The sequence below is a fragment of the Coregonus clupeaformis genome, chromosome 35 (assembly GCF_020615455.1).
Source record: "Coregonus clupeaformis isolate EN_2021a chromosome 35, ASM2061545v1, whole genome shotgun sequence".
Taxonomy (NCBI): Eukaryota; Metazoa; Chordata; class Actinopteri; order Salmoniformes; family Salmonidae; genus Coregonus; species Coregonus clupeaformis.
In genome coordinates, this window is record NC_059226.1 from 23,758,996 (window position 1) to 23,783,122 (window position 24,127).

The window sequence follows — 24,127 nt, forward strand, 5'->3', positions numbered from 1 at the left end:
AAAGTTTTTTTGATGCTAGTGGTTGTATTAATTTGAGATCTATCGCATCCCACAACTGTCCCAGACTATGTTTGGAATATTTATTTCTTGCACAGAATAGAATAGGTTGACTTTTGTACTATGGGGGATAGTAGATTGACATAGGCTAGTGCTTTTGCTGTTCGTTAGGCCTACTCATCTTGTTGGCTGACGAAAAGTAAATGTGGACAGTTCTTCCAATATCTTCAATATGCTCCTGGGAATTGGATAAGGACGCTCGCAATGTGTCTGTCTTCACTTGTAGCCTGTGAGAAAGACCCGATCACGTGATGGAGAGCCGTGTGAGTGAGATGATAGGTGCTTCGGAGCAGGCATTACTCCGGGGAGAAGGGCTGCAAAAAAAATGTAGGGTGCATTATGGCCACACAAAGGGGATGCCGCCGGTAAATTCGAGGCATTATCAAGTGCTTGTCAAATTGTGACTGAGAGACTGATGAAGTGTGTACAGCCTGCGCAAAAAACTAAGCAGAGCTCTTGCCTTTCAAGCGACTTTTTTCAAATCATCATTAGAGTCGCATCATGCAGCCTTACAATGTATTAAAAATGAAAACATATAGCCCAACTTTTGTATAACAACTAAAGTTACATTAGTAACTCTAAATTAAGCATATAGGAGTGCCTATTTCTTTGTTAACCTCTCAACACAGAATAGCCGCATGTGCGCACTCCCTCAAATCGTTTGGAGAAAATATAATTTATATTTTATCCAGCTTTGTTCAATTGTATTCTTCAAACTATAACATTTTCTAAAATAATGCCACGGAATTCTAAGCAAATCTTGTCTGCTAAATGAACTAGTGTAGCCCACAGCCATATGGCATAGCCAGATCAGGACCTAACATAAGGACAACACAAGAGTATGCTATTCTGTTCTTCTGAAATAGACTACATTTTCTTCATATCATGTTTCTTTAGACCTGTCTAAAATAAATAATGGATTTATTGTGAAGGTGTAGGCTATATTACATGGATTTATTAGACTTTTTAAAATTTAGATGTTCCAAAGGTCTGCATCAGTGGCTTGTAGGCTATGTGTGGAAGCCAGGAGATGCTAAATGTGTTTATGTTAATTAACAGTCAATTACCGTGAGACCGACAGTTATTTGCTTGACAATCACCGGCTGACGAAATTTTGTGACCGCCACAGCCCTATGTATGGCTGTGTCAAAGTCTGTCGAATGCTTTTACCCTCACTGACCCTCGCTTCCCCCACTCTCCCTGTAGCTCTGACGGCAGCAGCAAGCAGGGGGAAGCTGGATGTGTGCAGGCTGCTGTTGGAACAGGGGGCAGCGGTGGGACAGCCTAACCGCCGGGGCATCGTGCCTCTCTTCAGCGCTGTGCGCCAGGGACATTGGCAGGTGGGTGGGAACTTTTGAATTTCTCACACGTTATTATTTGAAGTCACAAAGCCATACAACTTGAATTTCAAACATTAAAATACAGTACTGGCAATGATAGAGAACAATGGTGACTAAAAATACTAACGTAGCTAAACTCAGCAAAAAAAGAAACGTCCTCTCACTGTCAACTGCGTTTATTTTCAGCAAACATAACATATGTAAATATTTGTATGAACATAACAAGATTCAACAACTGAGACATAAACTGAACAAGTTCCACAGACGTGACTAACATAAATTTAATAATGTGTCCCTTAACAAAGGGGGGGGGGGGGTCAAAATCTAAAGTAACAGTCAGTATCTGGTGTGGCCACCAGCTGCATTAAGTACTGCAGTGCATCTCCTCCTCATGGACTGCACCAGATTTGCCAGTTCTTGCTGTGAGATGTTACCCCACTCTTCCACCACGGCACCTGCAAGTTCCCAGACATTTCTGGGGGGAATGGCCTTAGCCCTCACCCTCCGATCCAACAGGTCCCAGACGTGCTCAATGGGATTGAGATCCGGGCTCTTCACTGGCCATGGCGGAACACTGACATTCCTGTCTTGCAGGAAATCACGCACAGAACGAGCAGTATGGCTGGTGGCATTGTCATGCTGGAGGGTCATGTCAGGATGAGCCTGCAGGAAGGGTACCACATGAGGGAGGAGGATGTCTTCCCTGTAACGCACAGCGTTGAGATTGCCTGCAATGACAACAAGCTCAGTCTGATGATGCTGTGACACACCGCCCCAGACCATGACGGACCCTCCACCTCCAAATCGATCCCGCTCCAGAGTACAGGCCTCGATGTAACACTCATTCCTTCGACGATAAACGCGAATCCGACCATCACCCCTGGTGAGACAAAACTGTGACTCGTCAGTGAAGAGCACTTTTTGCCAGTCCTGTCTGGTCCAGCGACGGTGGGTTTATGCCCATAGGCGACGTTGTTGCCGGTGATGTCTGGTGAGGACCTGCCTTACAACAGGCCTACAAGCCCTCAGTCCAGCCTCTTTCAGCCTATTGCGGACAGTCTGAGCACTGATGGAGGGATTGTGCGTTCCTGGTGTAACTCGGGCAGTTGTTGTTGCCATCCTGTACCTGTCACGCAGGTGTGATGTTCGGATGTGCCGATCCTGTGCAGGTGTTGTTACACGTGGTCTGCCACTGCGAGGATGATCAGCTGTCCGTCCTGTCTTCCTGTAGCGCTGTCTTAGGCGTCTCACAGTACGGACATTGCAATTTATTGCCCTGGCCACATCTGCAGTCCTCATGCCTCCTTGCAGCATGCCTAAGGCACGTTCACGCAGATGAGCAGGGATCATGGGCATCTTTCTTTTGGTGTTTTTCAGAGTCAGTAGAAAGGCCTCTTTAGTGTCCTAAGTTTTCATAACTGTGACCTTAATTGCCTACCGTCTGTAAGCTGTTAGTGTCTTAACGACCGTTCCACAGGTGCATGTTCATTAATTGTTTATGGTTCATTGAACAAGCATGGGAAACAGTGTTTAAACCCTTTACAATTAAGATCTGTGAAGTTATTTGGATTTTTACGAATTATCTTTTTCAAAGACAGGGTGTTGAAAAAGGGCAGTTTATTTTTTAGCTGAGTTTACATACGATTTTGTTTCTTCCTCCTCAGATAGTCGACCTGCTGTTGAACCACGGAGCTGACGTCAACATGGCAGACAAGCAGGGCCGCACGCCCCTCATGATGGCCTCCTCAGAGGGCCACCTCAGCACAGCAGAGTTCCTACTGGCACAAGGTCAGAGTTCAGTTCACCCTCAACATCACCACCACCCACTCTACTACTCTCATTGGTTCAGAGTACCTAGTGTAAAAGTGCAAAGGCAACTGCAAAAGTGTTGGTTTGACTTCCACATGGGCAACATGTAGCAAAGGCATAAAGTATGTTTAGTATTTAGTAATGGACAAAAACAGCTGCTAAGTGGCCATGTTATGACCCTGGTTGCCATGAAAACATGACCTCTAACCCCCTCTTGCAGGTGCGTCTCTGGCCCTGATGGACAAGGAGGGCCTGACTGCTCTGAGCTGGGCGTGTCTGAAGGGCCACCTGCCATTGGTGCGTTGCCTGGTGGAGAGGGGCGCGGCCACCGCCCACGCCGATAAGAGTGGACGCACCCCCCTGGACCTGGCCGCCTTCTACGGAGACTCAGAAGTGGTAAGTGGTCGCTGGTCACCACGTTGATGACCTCCCCATGGCAGTGCAGCACAGAGATGGGTTTCACTTTTGTTGATTGGAATAAGTACCAAAAGGTAGAATGCTCTTCTGCCCTTTCTCTCCTTCCTTTTTCCATCAAATTTTCCTCATCCTTTAACTCCCATCTTCCCTCTCTTATTCCCCCGTCTGTCTCCAGGTGCAGTATCTGGTGGACCACGGGGCGATGATAGAGCATGTGGACTACAGTGGGATGCGACCTCTGGACCGGGCCGTGGGCTGCAGGAACACCTCTGTGGTGGTGGCTCTGCTGAAGAAGGGAGCCAAGATGGGTACGAATTGACTAGAGATCACTGGTCACACACACAGAGATTTAAAAACACTGGTATATAGGACTGTCTGTTCTAATTTTGCAATATTGTTCTACATTAGCTTCAGTGGTTTAGCTACAACCTTAGTCAGTGATAGTTATTTTAAGTATAGTGGTGTTTCCCATTGGTTGGACTATAGTGGCCATTGACTCCTAGAATGTTGTCAACTACTGCCTGAATCTCTTCCCTAAGTGGTTTGGTGCTCCCCAAGGCTAGTCCATGTCTTCCTCCCCAGTCCCCACTAACCCCCTCCTCTGTTTCCACCATGCTTATAATGGTGGATGTGAGGCCCCTCCCTCTGCTCCTACTGCTGCTGGCATTGCTGTTGCACTTTTTTTCTTTTGCTGACACACCTTTTTGGCCACAGCTTCTCACTTTTGCCTCTTTCTGTTATTTTCTTCATCTCACTCACTCCCTCCTCCCTACTAACTCACTTTTCACTTGTTCTCGCTCACCTTCACACACACACTCTCTCTTTTGTTTCCTCTTATTGGGTTGGTTCCATTACATTTCCTCTCATTTCACACACCTAACTCCCTTCTCTAACCTGTCACTCATAACCCTGGCTCCGCCCCCTCTCCGTAATCAGGATATCAGACTCTTCCCAGTCGACCCCGAGGTAACACACAGTTTGCCCTCTCTCTATATATATATCTCTGCTCTCACTCTCTCACTCGCTCGTCCTCTTTTTTAACCCTCCTTTCTCTTTATATGTGGCCTTTGTGGTTTTGTGAAGTAAGCTAACCATCCAAGTCATCCACTGCCCGATAAAAGAGATTGTGACACAAACACCACAACAAGGCCCACAGTCCATGCATTCCCCCTGCTGGTGGGAAGCCATAAATGCATATGTGAACCCCCTCTGCTCTGGCATGGCTTGTGCTTGCCTGTCCCCCCTACACATAGCATGCAGAATAACACAGAATAACTCTGGCTAATAATGAGGCATTATTGTGTATTCATGTTGGGTGAGATTGGCATTGGCACATAAATAAGTTGATAGTTTTCTTTACTAGAGATTAAATTACTGATTCTGTACTTGAGTCAGATCCTTCCTGCACCAGGTATGAGGTCAATATCTATGTATCCATCTGTTAGCTGAGTGCTTAAATGGCCCATGCAGAGGCAAAGAAACCCCAAACCTGTCTGTCTCAGTAAGTCACGCCATATTTATCTCGGGTACAGCTTCATCGTCATCTCGACCTCTCAACTGGTTTCGCTCCACTCCGAGGTGAAGTTGCCCCTACCTACAGATCTAGGATCAGTTTACTCTCTCCAAATGCTAACTTAAACCATTACTGGAGGGAAAAACAAAACAGACCTTAGATCAGCATCTAGAGGCAACTTCAGCCTACTCCTTTGTCTGTCCTTCTCATTGTCGGCCCTTTTACTCTGAGACACGCCACCTCTTCCTGTCAACGCCACCCTCCTCCGGCCACTCCCCGTTACACATCATGCCCCCTGCTGTCTTCCACCAGGTCCGGCCACCTGGGCCATGGCCACCTCCAAACCCGACATCATGATCGTCCTGCTCAGCAAGCTCATAGAGGAAGGAGATGGCTTCTACAAGGTCAGCCCTTCCTAGAATATAGCAAAATAGCACAGTGGTCATTGAGGGTCACTGTTGTGGTGCCAAACCATGCAAGTCTCTCTCCTTTCTGAGGGTTTTTTCTTCTACCCATCCTGTAGAAAGGTAAAGTGAAGGAGGCTGCCCAGCGGTACCAGTACGCCTTAAAGAAGTTCCCCCGCGAGGGCTTCAGCGAGGACCTCAAGACCTTCAGAGAGCTCAAGGTGTCCCTCCTCCTCAACCTGTCCCGCTGCCGGAGGAAAATGAACGTGAGTGACACCCCACTGCACCACCTAAATAACCTCCGTGTCCTCCTCTATCCCCTCACCCCACCTGGCTGTGACTGGAGCTGCTTTTTTTTGCTTACACTCACAGCATTACCATCTGCAAGGTTTACCAAGACATTACAATACAAAATCACGTTATTATCCCTCATTGGGATGTATGCTTGTTCATTGTGCTTACAAACAACGACCCATACAAAAATATTTAGCACCTCTGATCATGATAAAATGAAAACATGGATTTAAGCAGTATAAAAATATTGGTTTCAAAAATTGATGACAGCAATATCATTGTGCAACAATGTACAGTAGATCAGACTTCATTTCTAGCTGAAGGTAAATCTCCCTCAGCTCATCTAACCTAGGCCCATATCCCTGCATCTTCCATTCCCGCTTATAGTTTGCTTTGTTTTGGTTTGTACCTCTGGTAACTTTAGAGAGGGTGCAAGGGGAGGTTGGTCTGGGTCAGGGCTATAGTGTCCAGGCAAGGTTCTAATGACAGAGCAGTGCAACAGCGGTTTCTGTGTGTGTGAATGTGTGTTTGTCTTTTGTGTTTGTGTGTCTCTGAAAGTCTGTGTCCTTTGTGTGTTCATATCAATGTTTTTAATTGCTAAATGTACATGGTTTCGTCATGGAGTCGTGTATGGTCTCATGTATTGTGTCACCCATTTGTCTTTCAGTTTTTTTCTCTGTCTGAACCCAAGTTTCCATCGATCTCATCGACTCAGTTATTCACTTCTGTATTACTCTGTATGGTTCTATGTATGACTGAGACAAGACTCCTGAATGACTCTCATATGACTCATGTTTGACTCTGTACATGGTTATTTGTACAACTCATCTTTAAGCTTTTATCCATTCATCTCTTGACTAATTTTTGACTCATGTATGACTCACCTCTGACTCATTTCTGACTCATGTACCGATCCACGCGTGGCTCTGTGAATGACTGTCGGCCCTGTTGCTGTTGTTGCTTGCAGGACTTTGGGATGGCTGAGGAGTTTGCTACCAAGGCGCTAGAGTTGAAATCCAAATCGTACGAGGCCTTTTACGCCAGAGCCCGTGCCAAGCGCAGCAGCAGGTAACCGTAGCGACGGGGAGTACAGGGAGGCGGAGGCCTAACACAGAGTGCGCTCAGCCTTAGGATCCAATTGGGCCCGCTCATGTCACATGATCACCAGGTTTCCAATGCGCTGTAGACCGATGACTACAGGGGGACGTAATAGAGCAAGGTTCATGAGCATTTTGGCCATGTTTTTCACCCTATGTCATGTTCATTGGTTTTTATGTCTGCTTACACATCATGTATCCCCTTAGTCCTATGACTTGTTCATTCTCCTGCTCATAGTCATGGCTCATTTTTTGATGTTTTAGCGTAAGACTACTTTGTCTGACTACTATGTGAGGGCAAGTAGTTTGAGCAGTTGTGGTGTTGTCATTTTGACCACATGCTACTCCCTCACTGTCTTTGGTTTCATGCTTTGTCATGCTCATCTGTGCCCACTCCACCTCTCCTGCTCCTCCCTCATAATGCGTTCTCTTCTTTCTCAATCCCCCTCTTTTCTCTCTTGATATTCCTCTCTTCACCTCCTTGTGTATCCACCTCACAGGCAGTTCCATGCAGCCCTGGAGGACCTGAATGAGGCCACCCTCCTTTGCCCCAACAACCGGGAGATCCAGCGCCTGCTGCAGAGGGTGGAGGAGGAGTGTCTTCAGTTCGAGGAGCAACAGGAGCTGGACCCTCTCCCGTCCCCTCCTAGAGAGCAGGCCCCGCCCCCTCCCCAGTCCCTGATGCCCCGCCTGGAGGACATGGAGCCAGTGCAGGACCTGTTTGAAGAGGACTACCTGGAGCAGGACCTGGAGAGCCTCCCCATGGGCATGGCTCCTGAGCCCCGCTCCAGCCCCTCTGGCCTGCCCCTCATCCAGAGCCTGCCCCCCTCCCCCGGCCACCGCAACTCGCCCTACCTCTCCGGAGGCCCCTCCATGGGCCAGGCTTTCGAGCTGCACCCCAGCCCCCATTCCATGTCCTCCCCCACGCGCCAAGGCTACCAGTCCACCTCCCCGTCACTTTCCCCGACGCACCAGAGCTCCCACTACCGGCCCAGCCCCCCGCACACCTCCCCAGCCCACCAGGCTTCCTCTACGTCGTACAACTTCAGCCCACCACCTTCGCCTCTCCGCCGGGGGCCCCAGTACCGCGCCAGCCCCACCTCAGAGAGCGGAGGAGGTCTGTACCGGCCGCAGTCGGCCTCAGCCCGCTACCAGTCAGAGCAGATACCTGGCCGGCCCAAGTCTCCGCTATCCAAGATGAGCAGCCAGCGCTCCTTCCAGCTGCCCTCTCAGCAGCAGCCTCCCCAGCAGGGACAGTGGCTGCAGCCTGCCAAGGCCCAGATAGTACGCACCAACCAGCCCAGCTCCGCCGTGCACTCCAGTGCTGTGCTGGGCACCAGTGCCTACAGCCAGATGGCCCACTCCATGAGCACCCGCCTCCCCCCCGACCTGGTCGAGCTGGGGGACGGGGTGAATATATACCCCAGTGCCCTGGAGGGGAGGCCCACGCTGCAGGTGCAGGCCAGCCTCGGTGCAGGAGCACTGTACCAACATGGTGGCATCGGTGGGATCCAGATGGTCCCCATGGAGGACGAGCTTCCCCAGCGGCCTTCCTCAGCTTACCGGCCTGGAGGTCCGCGCTACGGCCAGGCCCCCCAGATCAGCCGCAGCCAGTCGGCAGCGTACTACCCTGTCTCACCTCAGATGGAGATGGAGATAGAGATGGAGCACCAGGCAGCACTGGGATCACCAGAGAACCCCCACGGCCTGCGCCGACCTGTCAGTGCCACCAGCGCAGAGCCAAAGCAACACGCACCCACTCCCCGGCCTCTCATGCACTCCCAGAGTGTAGGCCTCCGCTTCTCCCCCTCCAACACCAGCCTGGGTGGGGTCTCCGCAGCTAATCTAGCCCCAGGCTTCCGGGGCTCCACCTCGGCCCAGCAGATGGAAATCCCTTTACAACTGTCATATGAGGATGGTAGTGTTTACTGCGACGACCTCTCGCCTGTCTCCCCACCGCAGGGCAGCGACATGAGGGTGGTGGGAGGGACGTACCCAGACAAGGCACTCCGCTCCAGAAACACACCTTTCATGGGCGTTGTCGACAAGACAGCGCGAACTCACCAGTACCTGCCACAGCCACCGCAACCGCAGACAATAGGGCGCTCCTGGGCCATCTCTTCCCTGGACACGGTGGTGACCAGCCCCGCCACGTCTCCAGGGAACATGGGCCCTCAGCATGGCTACAGCCAACAGCCCAGCCTGGGACACATCGCCTACTACAACCGCACCAACAATGCCCACAATGGACACCTCCTGGACAATGACTACTACCAGCCGCCAGCTAACGGCTCGCGGGACGGTATGGGCCGCGTGAGCCAGGCACCCACCTACCCAGACGTCAAGGTGGCCCGGACGCTGCCTGTGGCCCAGGCCTACCAGGACAGCGAGTACATGCAGCACTCCAGGGACAGGCAGGGCCCCACGTCCCCTATCAAACCAAAGAGACCTTTCGTGGAGTCAAACGTGTAGGGAGGGACTGAGGGAGAGGAGGACTGATAAGGAATGACTTAGAGACAACCCCAAGGGTATGTGATGAGACTGGGAAGGAAACACTACTGCAGACAAACACACATATAAACTCTCCTCCCATGCATCTTCTTTGCCTCTATCCTACACAGCCATTTACTAAACTGCAGTTTGCCAGGTGAATCCAACACCTCCAGTACTCCAGAATATTTTGGAGTTTGTATAGTCAAAGTGGAGGGGGCAGGGATGATCCACAACTTTAGGAACTTGAGTCTGTTGGAAGAGTCAGTAGGAGGACTAATGCCACACACACACGCCCACCCTGACCAGATCTCAAGCAGGGGAGACTGCTGCCTGCCGTTTTCTCCCTGCCCCTGAATGCCTGTCCTGGGATGGTCAGAGCCAAGCCATGGGCACTTCTCTGTTGAGAATCCAAACTCTCAATGCCTTCTTTAGAACGACTCAATAGAATGCCGCCCTTAACCGAGATGACCAGGTCCTCTGCTGTAAATATGACTGAAAAGAGTCAATATACTTGTACATAGGAAAAGCAAAAAAAAAGTAATATTTATCATTTAAGTTATGTTTGTAAAATACATTATATATATTATTTTGGATTGTATTTTAACTTTTTTTGCTTTTGTGTTGTTTTTTTGCTCAAGAAGTGACATGCAGCAGGCTTTGTGAAGCTTTTGGGAAACGGGCATTTCTTATTTTCCAATAACTTGAATGTTTCCCTTTACAGTTGAATTATCTCTACCAATCAAAGCTGCAGTTATTCAAACATAACACTGTAATACACCGTTTTGGCCACTAAAGGGTCAAAGATGTTGGCAGCATGCACACATGACCCAAGTGGTCATTGAAGGACTATTTTTATCCATCCACCAAATGCTTTCCATAAAACAATGGAATTTAGGTGGTCAAACGTAGTGTCTTCAATATAGAACAGAAATGGGTCCAAAGCTAATATTTAGGTTAAGGATGTAAACTGCATTATCAATTGTTGTGTAGTCAGCCTGTATATTTAGAAACGTACAGAACCATCCAATGTCTACATTTTGGTTACACTTTCTATTACAGTGCATTTTCATGAAACTAGATGTTTAAAAAAATACACTGAGGAAAGTGGTGTCAAGGCTAGGCTACATGACATGGTTGAACTAGATTATGATCTATCTATACAAGGTTGTCAATTGTGATGGATTTCATACCTTTGATTTGATGCAAGTCAATGCAACACAATTACAGTGCAGTTTACCCACCAGTTTGGTGATACCCTTTACCCCCTACTGGCACTTTGTATGAACAACAATCAGCTGAAAACGGATACTTGTCTTACAAGAACAAATGAACCACTTATGTGAAGTTTACATTTTTATTTACTGTAGTCTTCATTCTTGTATTTTTTACTCAGTCATTTGTTGCTTAAAAATTTCAAACATTTGGGCTAATGCCAGGGTAAACAGTTTTTTTTTATTTATTTTTGTATAATTATTTACTGTGTATTGGTGTGCTTGATTATGTTTGGAGGGGTTTGTTTGGTAATAAGTGGAGCCTCTCCGATCGGTTCATAAACACTCCAACCAGGACGTTGAAGGAAATGAATGAACCAGTTGATTGGATGCATCTCTTGTCTATCAAAGTTTAACCCTACATCTGATTTATCCCTATAGTCAATATCCTCTCCTGTCCGGATTAACTCCCAAGATAAGGAAGACTTAAGGCATAATATAACATTTATTTTGAACTTTTTTTTTGATAGTTCCAGTGTAAATAACTGTCCATGCTGAGCTGCATAGAAGTGCATGTTTGTTCTCTGCTTACTCCCATGCTGATATAAACAGGTAATATGTATTTGTAACATGTTTGTATAGCAGTTTATCAATATTTGGAGGGGGAAGCGGGGGAACAGCCATTTTTTTTTTTTTATCTTGGAAGGAGAAGGCAAATATTTTCCCCTTTTTCTACTGTTTTTTTTTGGGCTTGCTGAGCAGAGTTCTGTAAATTGTCTGTATGTGAGTTGTGGCATTTTGAAACGAGAAGGTAATAAGAAACATGAATGCGTTTTTAACCCAGTTAAGCGATTGTAAAATGTACAATCAACTGTATGTATGAGGAAATGTACTTATTTAAAAATAGTTACCACTTCAAAGAAAAGAAAGAAAACAATGTGTGTCAGCTCCTTGACTTTTCTTTTAGCTTGTTCACACCATCATCGGCGAAGGGCCTCCTAAACTCAGACGCCACTTAAACACATGTTGACACAGATAATGTTTGACTATATCAAACAAAGCACACCCAAAAACCCACCTATCCAGTATCAAGGTCATGATTGAGTCATGCATCTTTAATAACAGTGATGACGGCAATATAGGTTGTAATCATTTGGTCAGTCAGCAGTGTCTACTGTACAGAACAAGTTCACAAGTGAAAATATATAAGCAGTGATATTATATCTCAAGTAATCTTAGTTACATTATGCTTTAAACTGATTAAATATGAGGACAAGTAGATGCTTTAAACAAAGCAAATTACAGAATACATGACACATTAATCTGCCAAAAGCATTGACTGTTACATAATATCTATTCTCTTAAATACAATCATATACAGCAAACATGGATACAACCGATATAAGCAGCTTATTTAATGTACAATTACATACAGTTTGACACATACTATAACTCCCTTCTCTGAGCATTTTACACTTAAACACTACAGAAGCATAAAGATATTTTCTGAATACCAAATTGACCCCTTAGCCCAGTTTTTCAAAACGTTTAATCTGGATAAAAATTATCTTGATTCTGTAAACCCCTATTTTGCAATTCTGGATCCGATCAATTGAGCCGTTCTTTCAAAAAGGTTCAGATTCTGATCCAGATTCTACAATATTATGATCACAGAATCTGGATTTTCAGTGCTTTAAGTAGGCCTACCCCTTGCCATCTACTGGACAGGTCATCACTACTTCTACACAGTCATAGTGAAACAGATTAATTAAAGTAACTAAGATGAAAAAAGTCTGCATATCACTTAAGAACATGCATTTATTTGACACTTCTCAATATAACTGACCACATACCGATACTACAGTCAAATTAACCTTTAAGATGTAAGAACATTTAAAAGTTAGTTACATTGAAATGTCTTGGTTGTAGTGCCTTTCACCTTTCTAAATCCACCCTTCAAGTCTGAAAAGATTATCCTGATTTTCGGTGTCAAAATCAAATCGTATTTGTCACATACCTTTGACTAATTGAATCAGGTGTGCCAGTTTAGGGTTAAAACAAAAATATGAAATGTCTGGGGGGGGCCTGAGGAGAGGGTTGGGAAACCCTGAATCAATAGTAAAAATTCAACCCAGCCGAACATAAGGAATGGTGAAGAAACTGCTTTAAGATATCCAATCCTTTCAGATCTACAGGAGTGCCTAGGGGTCATTTAGAATTCAACCCAAAACATCCAGGCATCGTTCAGTCATAACTTGGTGCATTCTTTTGGTCCTTTCAGTTTATCATAAATTCAGCACTGCCAACAGATGGTTAATTCAATATTTGTCACAACGAACAACATATCCCTGAATGAACTGCAACTTCTTCATTTATCACAAGCTTGAAAGTCATGGAAGTTAAGAGTTTGTTTAACGAGGAGTAACTTCCAGTGTTACCAGTTTGGGCAGTATTACAAAGTATAACCCTACTGCCCTAGATGAAGGCACAACTAACTAACTGGCTTGGACACAAGGCTTTGTCCTCACTAAATACATATCAAAGGCTATTTTGTTTTGAGAGACCTAATATGGCACTTTTGTGATGGTTCATCTGTGGCAGCAATTAAATACATTGGTCAAATCAGTCCTCATACCTCAGTTTCGCCACAAGGGGGTGTAGAATGGCTCTTGAGATGTGACATGAAATGGAGAGACAGCATATCAGACAGATCTCCAACTGGTCCTGGAGAGATACCGAGTGTGCAGGCTTTTGTTCTAACCCAGCTCTCATACACCAGATTTTTTTACTAAAAGTCTGCACACACAGTAGCTTTTCAGACCAGAGTGTTTCCTGGTTTAAGCGAAAAGGGGATGTTAAGGCGAGTTGGGGCTCCCTCCTTCCTCAGTCAGGGTCTTAAAGTGCACAGATAAGGCCTCCTCCTCTGGGTGCGGGGGTCTTCTGAAGTCCTCCCGTGTCACCACGTAGCCTACCAGAATCCCAAAAGCTACTAACACCAGTCCCAGCATGTTACCCAGGATCCCCTCTGGCACAAACTGTGAATATGTGTGCCTGGGAAGAAAAAGGATTTCTGTATTATATCATAATGGCAACATTTGTAATGAATCGTTAGTTATAAAATGTTCTGTGTGACTCAAGATGACCTTAAGCATAACAACATATGGCACCAAACAACAGGAGAATGATTCATAATGTGCAAAGACTCCATGTCTGACCATGTTGTCATAAAGATAGCCCAGACAGCAAAACCCCAGCTTTCACCAAACATACCCTGTACAATAATTAACTCTCCTATGATTTAGCAGGGTAGAGCTGGGCAAAGTAGTAGCACTTCATTATCCAAAGTGACAAACATAGCACTGACTTGAACATCTGGCACTTCTCTTACCTTACTTTTCACTTTTAACCCAATAATTATGTGCATTTCTGTATTTTAGCATACCACTTAAAATCCATGCCATTTGTATAAATGTCTTCATTGTAAGTGGTGGTATGGATATTGGAACTGAGCCCCTGCATAGTAATACTCACTGGATACTGAAGAACAGTTTCTCTGAAATGCCCAGTAGGCAGGTGGCTAGGGACATGGCGAGCATGGCCAGGCCAAAGAAGACATGTAGCGGCAGGTACCAGCTCCGCAGCGCCATTAACGTCCCAGGGAAGAGGAAGAAACCCAGCCCCATCAGCCACTGAGGAGGGAGTAGAGAACTAATGTTATTAAACTATTATGCCTATTAGAATGTAATATAAGAGGTACTGCCTGTATACAGCTAGGTTCTCAGTGCAAACAGTACATTAATTGAAATTCTGATACAAGGAAGAAATTATTTGTTTGGTTTTTGTGTGTGCATGTCACTGCGTGAAGGAGAAAGAGAGCCGAGGGCTGACCTGTACACAGAAGAGAACAAAGGTGAGCATGCCACACCAGCTGTGGAGGGAGTACATGTTGGGGATCTTGTTATGATTATGGAAGTCAAACACAGCCACGATACCTGAGGAGATACAATGATACTCATGCTAGCTAGTGCTGATGATGTAAGTGTCAATCTTTCCCATTAATTTTGTATAGAACAATCTTGATAAATTATGACTTCGTACATATCAATGAATGTTACTCTGTACAATGTTTTTTACCTGCCTCCATGTATGGATTTGTGGGTATTATTTATATGATCACCCTCCTTGCAAACCAAATGTTTGAGTCAATAAGGATTGCCTGAAGCCAGATTGCAGCGTTTAGACCAGGGCTGCCCAACCCTCTTCCTGGAGATCTACCGTCCTGTGGGTTTTCAGTCCAACCCTAATTTAAACACACCTGATTCTACTTATTAGCTGCTCAACAAGACCTTAACTAGCTGAATCAGATATGCTAAATTAGGGTTGGACTGAAAACCTACAGGACCGTAGATCTCCAGGAAGAGGGTTGGGCAGCCCTGGTTTAGACTGATGACCAGTTTGGATACACCTGCCTGTTTCCATGACTACTCCAGACCTCAGTACATGATGTAGGCTACGGTGATTCACAGATTTACACTCCCATGGCGCACCACTGATTCGTGGTTAGTATGCGCAGTCTCATCTCATGTTACCCATGTTCGTAGCCTACTACGTTTGTACGTTTTTGAACCTTGCCAGTTCCCTTATTTTGAGGAGCCATGCCATCAGTGTTTTTATTAATTTTTCTCCTCAAAAGAATGATGATTTGTGTCTGCCCTAGCTGTGGACCTGAATGACTGATCTGGCCCTAGAGAACCAATTTATGACCCTGCGATAGATAAGTCCACTTGTTTGTCCTACCACGTAAGACATTTATATATTCAACTAACTAGCTAGGTTAGGCATTTTCCTTTTATATACAATAGCTACGAATTTAGATTAGTTTAGAACGTTTGGGTTCAAGGGGAAAGGGCCAAAACAACAAGTCTTGCCCTTAGACACAGACACCCCCCCCCCCACACACACACAGGCCTTACCCACTATGCTGATAATGAGGGCGAGAAGGTGGAGCACTGCATGGAGAATCTTGACATTGCGTTTGCTTTCATTCCTAAATACTCTGTACACCAGGATCGCTGTGAGAGAGACAAACATGTCTGGTTAGCATTTACATAAGTCTCTATTCAAATATAATCATTTCCACAAGAAGATAATAGTAAAGTCAATCCTGGCTAAATATACAGTGGTCAGACTTTACATAACGTTCACACGTAGTACATGGCATGTGTAAATTAATTGTTGTAATAACGTGCTTATACACTAATTTGAAATAAAACAAATAGTTTAACTTCAAACATTGCTTTTACACCTTAATCTGCTGTAACCATTTAAAAGGTTAGTCATTACTTTTGTCATAGTACCATAATAAACCCTACATGGCACCAAGGGCAATAACAGGTAGGATACTACAATGCAAATAGTCAGGGTATCCATTTGATTGATGTTCAGGAGTCTTATGGCTTGGGGGGGTAGAAGCCTCTTGGACCTATAGACTTGGCACTCCAGTACCGCTTCCCGTGCGGTAGCAGAGAGAACAGTCTATGACTAGGGTGGCTGGAGTCTGACAATTTTTAGGGCCTTCCCCTGACACCACTTGGTATAGAGGTCCTGGATGGCAGGAAGCTTGGCCCCAGTGATGTACTGTGCCGTACGCACTACCCTCTGTAGTGTCTTGCGGTCGGAGGCCGAGCAGTTGTCATACCAGGCAGTGATGCAACCAGTCAGGATGCTCTCGATGGTGCAGCTGTAGAACCTTTTGAGGATCTGAGGACCCATGCCAAATCTTTTCAGTCTCCTGAGGGGGAATAGGCTTTGTCGTGCCCTCTTCACATGTCTTGGTGTGCTTGGACCATGTTAGTTTGTTGGTGATGTGGACACGAAGGAACTTGAAGCTCTCAACCTGCTCCACTACAGTCCCGTCGATGAGAATGGGGGCGTGCTCAGTCCTCCTTTTCCTGTAGTCCACAATCATCTCCTTTGTCTTGATCACGTTGAGGGAGAGGTTGTTGTCCTGGCACCACACGGCCAGGTCTCTGACCTCCTCCCTATAGGCTGTCTCGTCGTTGTCGGTGATCAGGCCTACCACTGTTGTGTCATCGGCAAACTTAAATGGTGGTGTTGGAGTCGTGCCTGGCCATGCAGTCATGAGTGAACAGAGAGTACAGGAGGGGACTGAGCACGCACCCGAGCAGCCCCCGTGTTAAGGATCAGCGTGGCGGATGTGTTGTTACCTACCCTTACCACCTGGGGGCGGTCCATCAGGAAGTCCAGGATCCAGTTGCAGAGGGAGGTGCTTAGTCCCAGGGTCCTTAGCTTAGTGATGAGCTTTGAGGGCACTATGGTGTTGAACACTGAGCTGTAGTCAATGAATAGCATTCTCACATAGGTGTTCCTTTTGTCCAGGTGTGAAAGGGCAGTGTGGAGTGCAATAGAGATTGCATCATCTGTGGATCTGTTGGGGCGGTATGCAAATTGGAGTGGGTCTAGGGTTTCTGGGATAATGGTGTTTATGTGAGCCATTACCAGCCTTTCTAAGCACTTCATGGCTACAGACGTGAGTGTTACGGGTCGGTAGTCATTTAGGCAGGTTATCTTAGTGTTCTTGGGCACAGGGACTATGGTGGTCTGCTTGAAACATGTTGGTATTACAGACTCAGACAAGGAGAGGTTGAAAATGTCAGTGAAGACACTTGCCAGTTGGTCAGCGCATGCTCGGAGTACACGTCCTGGTAATCCGTCTGACCCTGCGGCCTTGTGAATGTTGACCTGTTTAAAAGTCTTACTCACATCGGCTACGGAGAGCCTGATCGCACAGTCTTCCGAAACAGCTGATGCTCTCATATGCATGTTTCAGTGTTAGTTGCCTCGAAGCGAGCATAGAAGTAATTTAGCTCGTCTGGTAGGTTTGTCACTGGGCAGCTCGCGGCTCTGCTTCCCTTTGTAGTCTGTAATAGTTTGCAAGGCCTGCCACATCCGACGAGCGTCGGAGCCGGTGTAGTAAGATTCGATCTTAGTCCTATATTGATGCTTTGCCTGTTTGATGGTTCGTCGGAGGGCATAGCGGGATTTCTTATAAGCGTCCGGGTTAGAGTCCCGCTCCTTGAAAGCGGCAGCTCTACCCTTTAGTTCAGTGCGGATGTTGCCTGTAATCCATGGCTTCTGGTTGGGGTATGTACGTACAGTCACTGTGGGGACGACGTCATCAATGCACTTATTGAAGCCAGTGACTGATGTGGTGTACTCCTCAATGCCATCGGAAGAATCCCGGAACATATTCCAGTCTGTGCTAGCAAAACAGTCCTGCTTCATCTGACCACTTTTTTATTAACCGAGTCACTGGTACTTCCTGCTTTAGTTTTTGCTTGTAAGCAGGAATTAGGAGGATAGAATTATGGTCAGATTTGCCAAATGGAGGGCGAGGGAGAGCTTTGTACACGTCTCTGTGTGTGGAGTAAAGGTGGTCTAGAGTTTTTCCCCCCCTCTGGTTGCACATTTAACATGCTGGTAGAACTTAAATCCGTTTTTTCCTAAGTCCCCGGCCGCCTCTGGATGAGCGTTTTCCTGTTTTCTTATGGCCGAATACAGCTCATTGAGTGCGATCTTAGTGCCAGCATCGGTTTGTGGTGGTAAATAGACAGCTACGAAGAATATAGATAAACTCTTGGTAGTGTGGTCTACAGCTTATCATGAGATACTCTACCTCAGGCGAGCAAAACCTTGAGACTTCCTTAGATATCATGTACCAGCTATTGTTTCCAAATACACTACCGGTCAAAAGTTAAAACACCTACACATTCAAGGGTTTTTCTTTATTTTTACAATTCTCTACATTGTAGAATAATAGTGATGACATCAAAACTATGAAATAACACATGGAATCATGTAGTAACCCCCCAAAAAAGTTTAATATTAAATATATTTGGATTTGTTTGAGATTCTTCAAATAGCCACCCTTTGCCTAGATGACAGATTTGCACACGCTTGGTATTCTCTCAACCAGCTTAATGAGGTAATCACCTGGAATGCATTTGAATTAACAGGTGTGCCTTCTTAAAAGTTAATTTGTGGAATATCTTTCCTTCTTAATGCATTTGAGCAAATCAGTTGTGTTGTGACAAAGTAGGGGGGTATACAGAAGATAGCCCTATTTGGTAAATGACCAAGTCCATATTATGGCAAGAACAGCTCAAATAAGCAAAGAGAAACGACAGTCCATCATTACTTTAAGACATTAAGGTCAGTCAATACGGAACATTAAGAACTTTGAACGTTTCTTCAAGTGCAGTCGCAAAAACCATCAAGCGCTATGATGAAACTGGCTCTCATGAGGACCGCCACAGGAATGGAAGACCTAGAGTTACCTTTGCTGCAGAGGATAAGTTCATTAGAGTTACCAGCCTCAGAAATTGCAGCCCAAATAAATGCTTCAGAGTTCAAGTAACAGACATGTTCAGAGGAGACTGTGTGAATCAGGCCTTCATGATCTAATTGCTGCAAAGAAACCACTACTAAAAGGACACCAATAAGAAGAAGAGACTTGCTTTGGCCAAAAAAACACGAGCAATGGACATTAGACCGTTGGAAATGTGTCCTTTGGTCTGGAGTCCAAATTTGAGATTTTTGGTTCCAACCGCTGTGTCTTTGTGAGACGCGGTATGGGTGAACGGATTCTCTCTGCATGTGTAGTTCCCACTGTAATGCATGGAGGAGGTGGTGTTATGGTGTGGGGGTGCTTTGCTGGTGACACTGTCTGTGATTTACTTAGAAGAATTCAAGGCACACTTAACCAGCATGGCTACCACAGCATTCTGCAACCATCCCATCTGGTTTGGGCTTAGTGGGACTATCATTTGTTTTTCAACAGGACAATGACCCAACACACCTCCAGGCTGTGTAAGGGCTATTTTACCAAGAAGGAGAGTGATGAGTGCTGCATCAGATGACCTGGCCTCCACAATCCCGACCTCAACTAAATTGAGATGGTTTGGGATGAGTCGGACCGCAGAGTGAAGGAAAAGTAGCCAACAAGTGCTCAGCATATGTGGGAACTCCTTCAAGACTGTTGGAAAAGCATTCCAGGTGAAGCTGGTTGAGAGAATGCCAAGAGTGTGCAAAGCTGTCATCAAGGCAAAGGGTGGCTATTTGAAGAATCTCAAATATAAAATATATTTTGATTTGTTTAACACTTTTTTGGTTACTCCATGTGTTATTCCATACTTGATGTCTTCACTATTATTCTACAATGTATAAAAAAGTAAAAATAAAGAAAACCCCTTGAATGAGTAGGTATTCTAAAACTTTTGACCGGTAGTGTATATATAGACCGCCACCCCTTGTCTTCCCAGAGGCTGCTGTTCTATTACATTTTAGTCATTTAGCAGACGCTCTTATCCAGAGCGACTTACAGTTAGTGAGTGCATACATAATTATTTTCATACTGGCCCCCCGTGGGAAACGAACCCACAAACCCTGGCGTTGCAAACGCCATGCTCTACCAACATCCCTGCCGGCCATTCCCTCCCCTACCCTGGACGACGCTGGGCCAATTGCGCGCCACCCCATGGGTCTCCCGGTCACGGCCGGCTACGACAGAGCCTGGATACGAACCAGGATCTCTAGTGGCACAGCTAGCACTGCGATGCAGTGCCTTAGACCACTGCGCCACTCGGAAGTACCATTCTATCCTAACGATACAGTGTTTAACCTGCCAGCTGTATGTTATTCATGTCGTCGTTCAGCCACGACTCTGTGAAACATAAGATATTACAGTTTAATGTCCCGTTGGTAGGATATTCGTGCTTGTAGTTCGTTCACTATTATCTAGTGATTGTACATTGGCCAATAGTACCGATGGCAACTGTGTTCTTGTATTATTAAAATTGCAGAAACACTGAAACAACATTCCAGGCAATTGTCTATGCTGTGTGTCTACCGATCCCACTAAGGACAGCTGGTTTCCCTGGAGGGTGTTTTCATCCCAGCTCCATTTGGACTGACCGCTCACACTAATGGCTAAGTGACCTTTAAGGTTTAATATCCTAATTCAATTGCTGTAGCAAGGTTAGGAATCAAAAGGCTACAGCTGACTTAACTTAATAACAAGCATCTGTTTTGTTGGCAGTTTTATTTGACACCACAAAGGAGATTTTATTTACATTGTCAATGGCTGAATAACTTATTTTTCTCTCATTACAATCACGGTTCAGGGACCAATGGAAAAGCCTTTGTACACTGAATCTGACCTTTCCCCTTTGCTTTCCAGTAAGTGTTTATCATTTATTATTTGTGGGAACAAATCCCTGCATTACTAATTTCTCTCTCACACAGAGAGGGGGAGAAACACAATGGCCTGGAAACAAACAAAAAATAATAAAATCTCTGCTCCTCCCACCCTAATAGCATTAGGGATTTATGCCTGTTGCAGAGCGTGCCCTTAGGCCTGTTCCTGAGCCCTGTGTAGCGTTAGCTTAGTATCACACTAATGCAATAGGTCAGAAGACCCCTAGGCTAACAGAGCAGACAGAGAAGACAACTGCCATTGTGGCTCCAAGAAGACACTGGCCTCAGCTTCCCTCTGTTCTCGACAGTGTTGTTCATCTACCTCCTCCATCTTACCAGTAAATCAAATCAAATTGTATTGGTCTCATACGCATATTTAGCAGATGTTATAGCAGGTGTAGCGAAATGCTTGTGTTCCTAGCCCCAACAGTGCAATAACATCCAACAATACACACATCTAAAAGTAAAATAATATAATTAAGAAATATAGAAATATTAGGACAAGCAATGTCGGAGTGTGTGTGTACATGTATATGCATGTATGTATGTGATGGGGTGTATAGGTGACATGGACAGTATGTGGATAGAATATGTAGTATATCTGAAGAATACGTTGATAGAATAGTATATGTACAGCAATAGTTAAATAGGATAGACCTTGACTAGAATACAGTATATACATATGAAATGAGTAAAACAGTACGTAAACATTATTAAAGCGACCAGTGTTCCATTATTAAAGTGACCAGTGTTCCATGTCTATGTACATAGGGCAGCAGTAATGGAGAGCTACTTTATTGCTCTACATTACCAATTCGATCACTGGGACAATGAGCCATTAATTGAGGCGATTTATAAAAAGGTGTTTAACTAAATTCCTGGAGGAATGGTTTTAATTCTAATTTTAGTTGGTTTAATTCTAATTCTGCCCTACCGTCTCCATAGAGAAAGACCAGGCCCAGGACCATGCAGAGGGGATGTACGTTGAACTCCTGTCCCGAACCGTCCCAGGCGTAGCCTCCGTGATAGCTGCCCATCCACACGCCCGTGATCACCACACAGGCCAGGCCCAGAACCTGAGTCCCCCCCACGTACCACGGGAAGGAGCCCAGGCCTTGCACGGCCCGCTGAGGGCTATCTTCCATGGTCTTGGAGGGAGAGGAGGGATAGAAAGAGAGACAGAGGGAGAATGATGGTTTAGTCCAGTGGTTCACAAGTGTATGTGTTATGACTAGTTTCCTGAATGTTTCTGACTATGTGAACAAACCAGGAAAACCTCCAGGCCCATGTTAGGACCCACCTATAGCTTTCTGAAATTACCTTTGACCTATGAATGAACAAACCTGTGATCTGAATCTTGCCCTAGTCTCTTACCAGCCACCACCCTAAAGGAGTCAGAGAAATAACCAAATAGTGTATCGGTCCATTCATGTCTGCGGGATTGAGATAAACAGAAGCGTCCTTTCCTGCGCTGCTTCTGGGCTCATGTGATGATGTGCGTGTGAGAGAGCGCAGCGCGCTACACTGGAGAAACTTTTATCACATCCATGTGAAAAACACGTCCATGACTAGGTGTTTGCCCTTCAGTTGAATAACAGTTTGTTATAGGCTATGAGTATGACGGTTTATGCAAAGTTTCAATGCGATTGTGTATTCAGTTGAATATTTGTTAGATGAGTATGACAGCGTTTTTATTCAAAGTGTGTATTCAGTTGTTAAAGTTGTGTAGTTTAGCCTACACCACTTGTTTGTTTTACAAGATGGCATACAGCTACGGACGGAAGTTAATTTCATAGGTAAGTTGAACTTATGCAGCAGGTTAGGAGAATTAACGTAGTAGGTTAGGAGAATTAGGTTAAGGTTAGGAAAAGAGTTAGTGTTACCTAAAATGCTCTCCTAACCTGCTACGAAACGTCACAACCGTTATTTTAGGCTACTGATTGGATATGGATGTATGTCGGAAACAAGAACCACATCTCGCGCATGTTGGGAGAAATGTGATTAAATGAACGCAAACTATATGGACAAACAAAACACTTTATAGGCTATCCTAGACTATAATGGTGGATACCACACGTTTAGGAGCTCTATGCTATCCTCAAACACCTGCATACTTCATGACAGGTAAATAGCAACTTCAAGCGCAAACATCCGTATGGCAAGACATGTTCCACTTACCGTTTAGTCTTCAAATAACCTGCTTTTCCAGCAAGTCTGAGAGGGAGTGGAGATCCTTGTTCGGCTCCTTCTGTTTGTTTTGGAGTGGTTCCTAGATACGCCTACAATTTTCGTAGTAGCCACATTACTAAAGAAACGCAATAAGTATCTCTAGCCTGCCACTAAATATTTCACAATAAGCTGTATACTCCTCACACGACGCGCGCTCCACAAAAACGTCGCCGGTGGGTGGATCTGTTGACTGGTCGTGACAGAAACAGTGGCGCAGCTAAAAGTTGAGTTGACAGAGAAATACGTAATACACTCCTCTTCTCCCTTCAATTAGCGTCAAATGCAGAGGAGGGAGGAGCACAAACAGCCTTCAGAGAGGATGACGTCTGGCACCGCACTGCCAAAAATGTCTATAAGGTCTGTTACCTTGGCTACCCAGGGCATTCTTGCAGATGCAGACCCGGCATTGAATCAAAGCAATTCATTAAAAAGGCATAATGACCAATTACTTGACTGGTTTAATTGATACCGATGCGATGAATATTGGATAAAGATGGGCTGTGCGATCTTGTCTGCTCATTTAGACAGACAGCCCAATTCTGAACTTTTTATACGAATTGGTCTTTTGACGAATCAGATCAGCTTCGAAAAAGAGCTCACGTGTAAAGATTGGATGTGATTGGTCAAAAGATCAATTAGTGGAAGAAAATATCAGAATTGGGCTGCCTGAGATGTTTACGTTGTTGAACAATAAAGATGCAGGAAATAATTCAAGTAGGCTAATATTTCAAAGTAATTACTAATATTTAAGTACGTTTTTGCCCATGCTGCAGGTGGCTATATCAGTCCGCTAATACAGGACTATTAAAGGCCTACTTTTGTGAGAATTGTTTTTCTTCTCCAATATATATATATATATTTTTTTTTATTCTATATTTTTAAGGGGGTGCTGCAGCACCCTCAGCATCCCTACTTCCCTCGGCTATGTACCTATGGTAAAATATGGTGGTGGATCTTTGATGTTATGGAGCTATGTCCACTGGTCCTG

At 45.3% G+C, this 24,127-nt stretch overlaps 2 protein-coding genes across 4 annotated transcripts in view; one reads left to right on the forward strand and one right to left on the reverse strand.

Moving 5' to 3' along the window:
• LOC121550885 (protein TANC2-like) overlaps positions 1–11,572 on the forward strand; it is an 86,660-nt gene extending 75,088 nt beyond the window's left edge. For 2 of the 3 annotated variants that reach the window (XM_045210950.1, XM_045210951.1), the window contains 8 exons: positions 1,264–1,397; positions 3,062–3,185; positions 3,427–3,602; positions 3,799–3,931; positions 5,449–5,540; positions 5,660–5,806; positions 6,802–6,902; positions 7,432–11,572. In XM_045210950.1, the coding sequence (XP_045066885.1) occupies positions 1,264–1,397; positions 3,062–3,185; positions 3,427–3,602; positions 3,799–3,931; positions 5,449–5,540; positions 5,660–5,806; positions 6,802–6,902; positions 7,432–9,403 (2,879 nt within the window). In that variant the 3' untranslated portion in view covers positions 9,404–11,572. Of the gene's footprint in view, positions 1–1,263; positions 1,398–3,061; positions 3,186–3,426; positions 3,603–3,798; positions 3,932–4,559; positions 4,590–5,448; positions 5,541–5,659; positions 5,807–6,801; positions 6,903–7,431 lie in introns of all 3 variants that reach the window. The other variant, XM_045210949.1, reaches the window with a different exon arrangement.
• Positions 11,573–11,718: 146 nt separating this feature from the next.
• Positions 11,719–23,657, reverse strand: LOC121551182 (transmembrane ascorbate-dependent reductase CYB561). Its single transcript, XM_041863730.2, has 6 exons — positions 23,089–23,657; positions 21,845–22,058; positions 15,609–15,707; positions 14,524–14,627; positions 14,167–14,324; positions 11,719–13,686 (listed from the first exon to the last, which is right to left on the reverse strand). The coding sequence occupies exons 2-6, from the start codon at positions 22,053–22,055 to the stop codon at positions 13,491–13,493; spliced, it is 768 nt and encodes a 255-aa protein (XP_041719664.1). The 5' UTR covers positions 22,056–22,058; positions 23,089–23,657; the 3' UTR covers positions 11,719–13,490.
• Positions 23,658–24,127: the final 470 nt, after the last annotated feature.

Bases quoted from the DNA above. Each gene is read 5' to 3' on its own strand.
- LOC121551182 (XM_041863730.2), bottom strand. From the start codon at position 22,055: ATGGAAGATAGCCCTCAGCGGGCCGTGCAAGGCCTGGGCTCCTTCCCG. The intron at 14,628-15,608 runs GTAAGGCCTGTG...GTATCTCCTCAG, and splicing joins CCTCATTATCAGCATAGTGG to GTATCGTGGCTGTGTTTGAC. The intron at 14,325-14,523 runs GTCAGCCCTCGG...CTCCCTCCTCAG, and splicing joins TTGTTCTCTTCTGTGTACAG to TGGCTGATGGGGCTGGGTTT.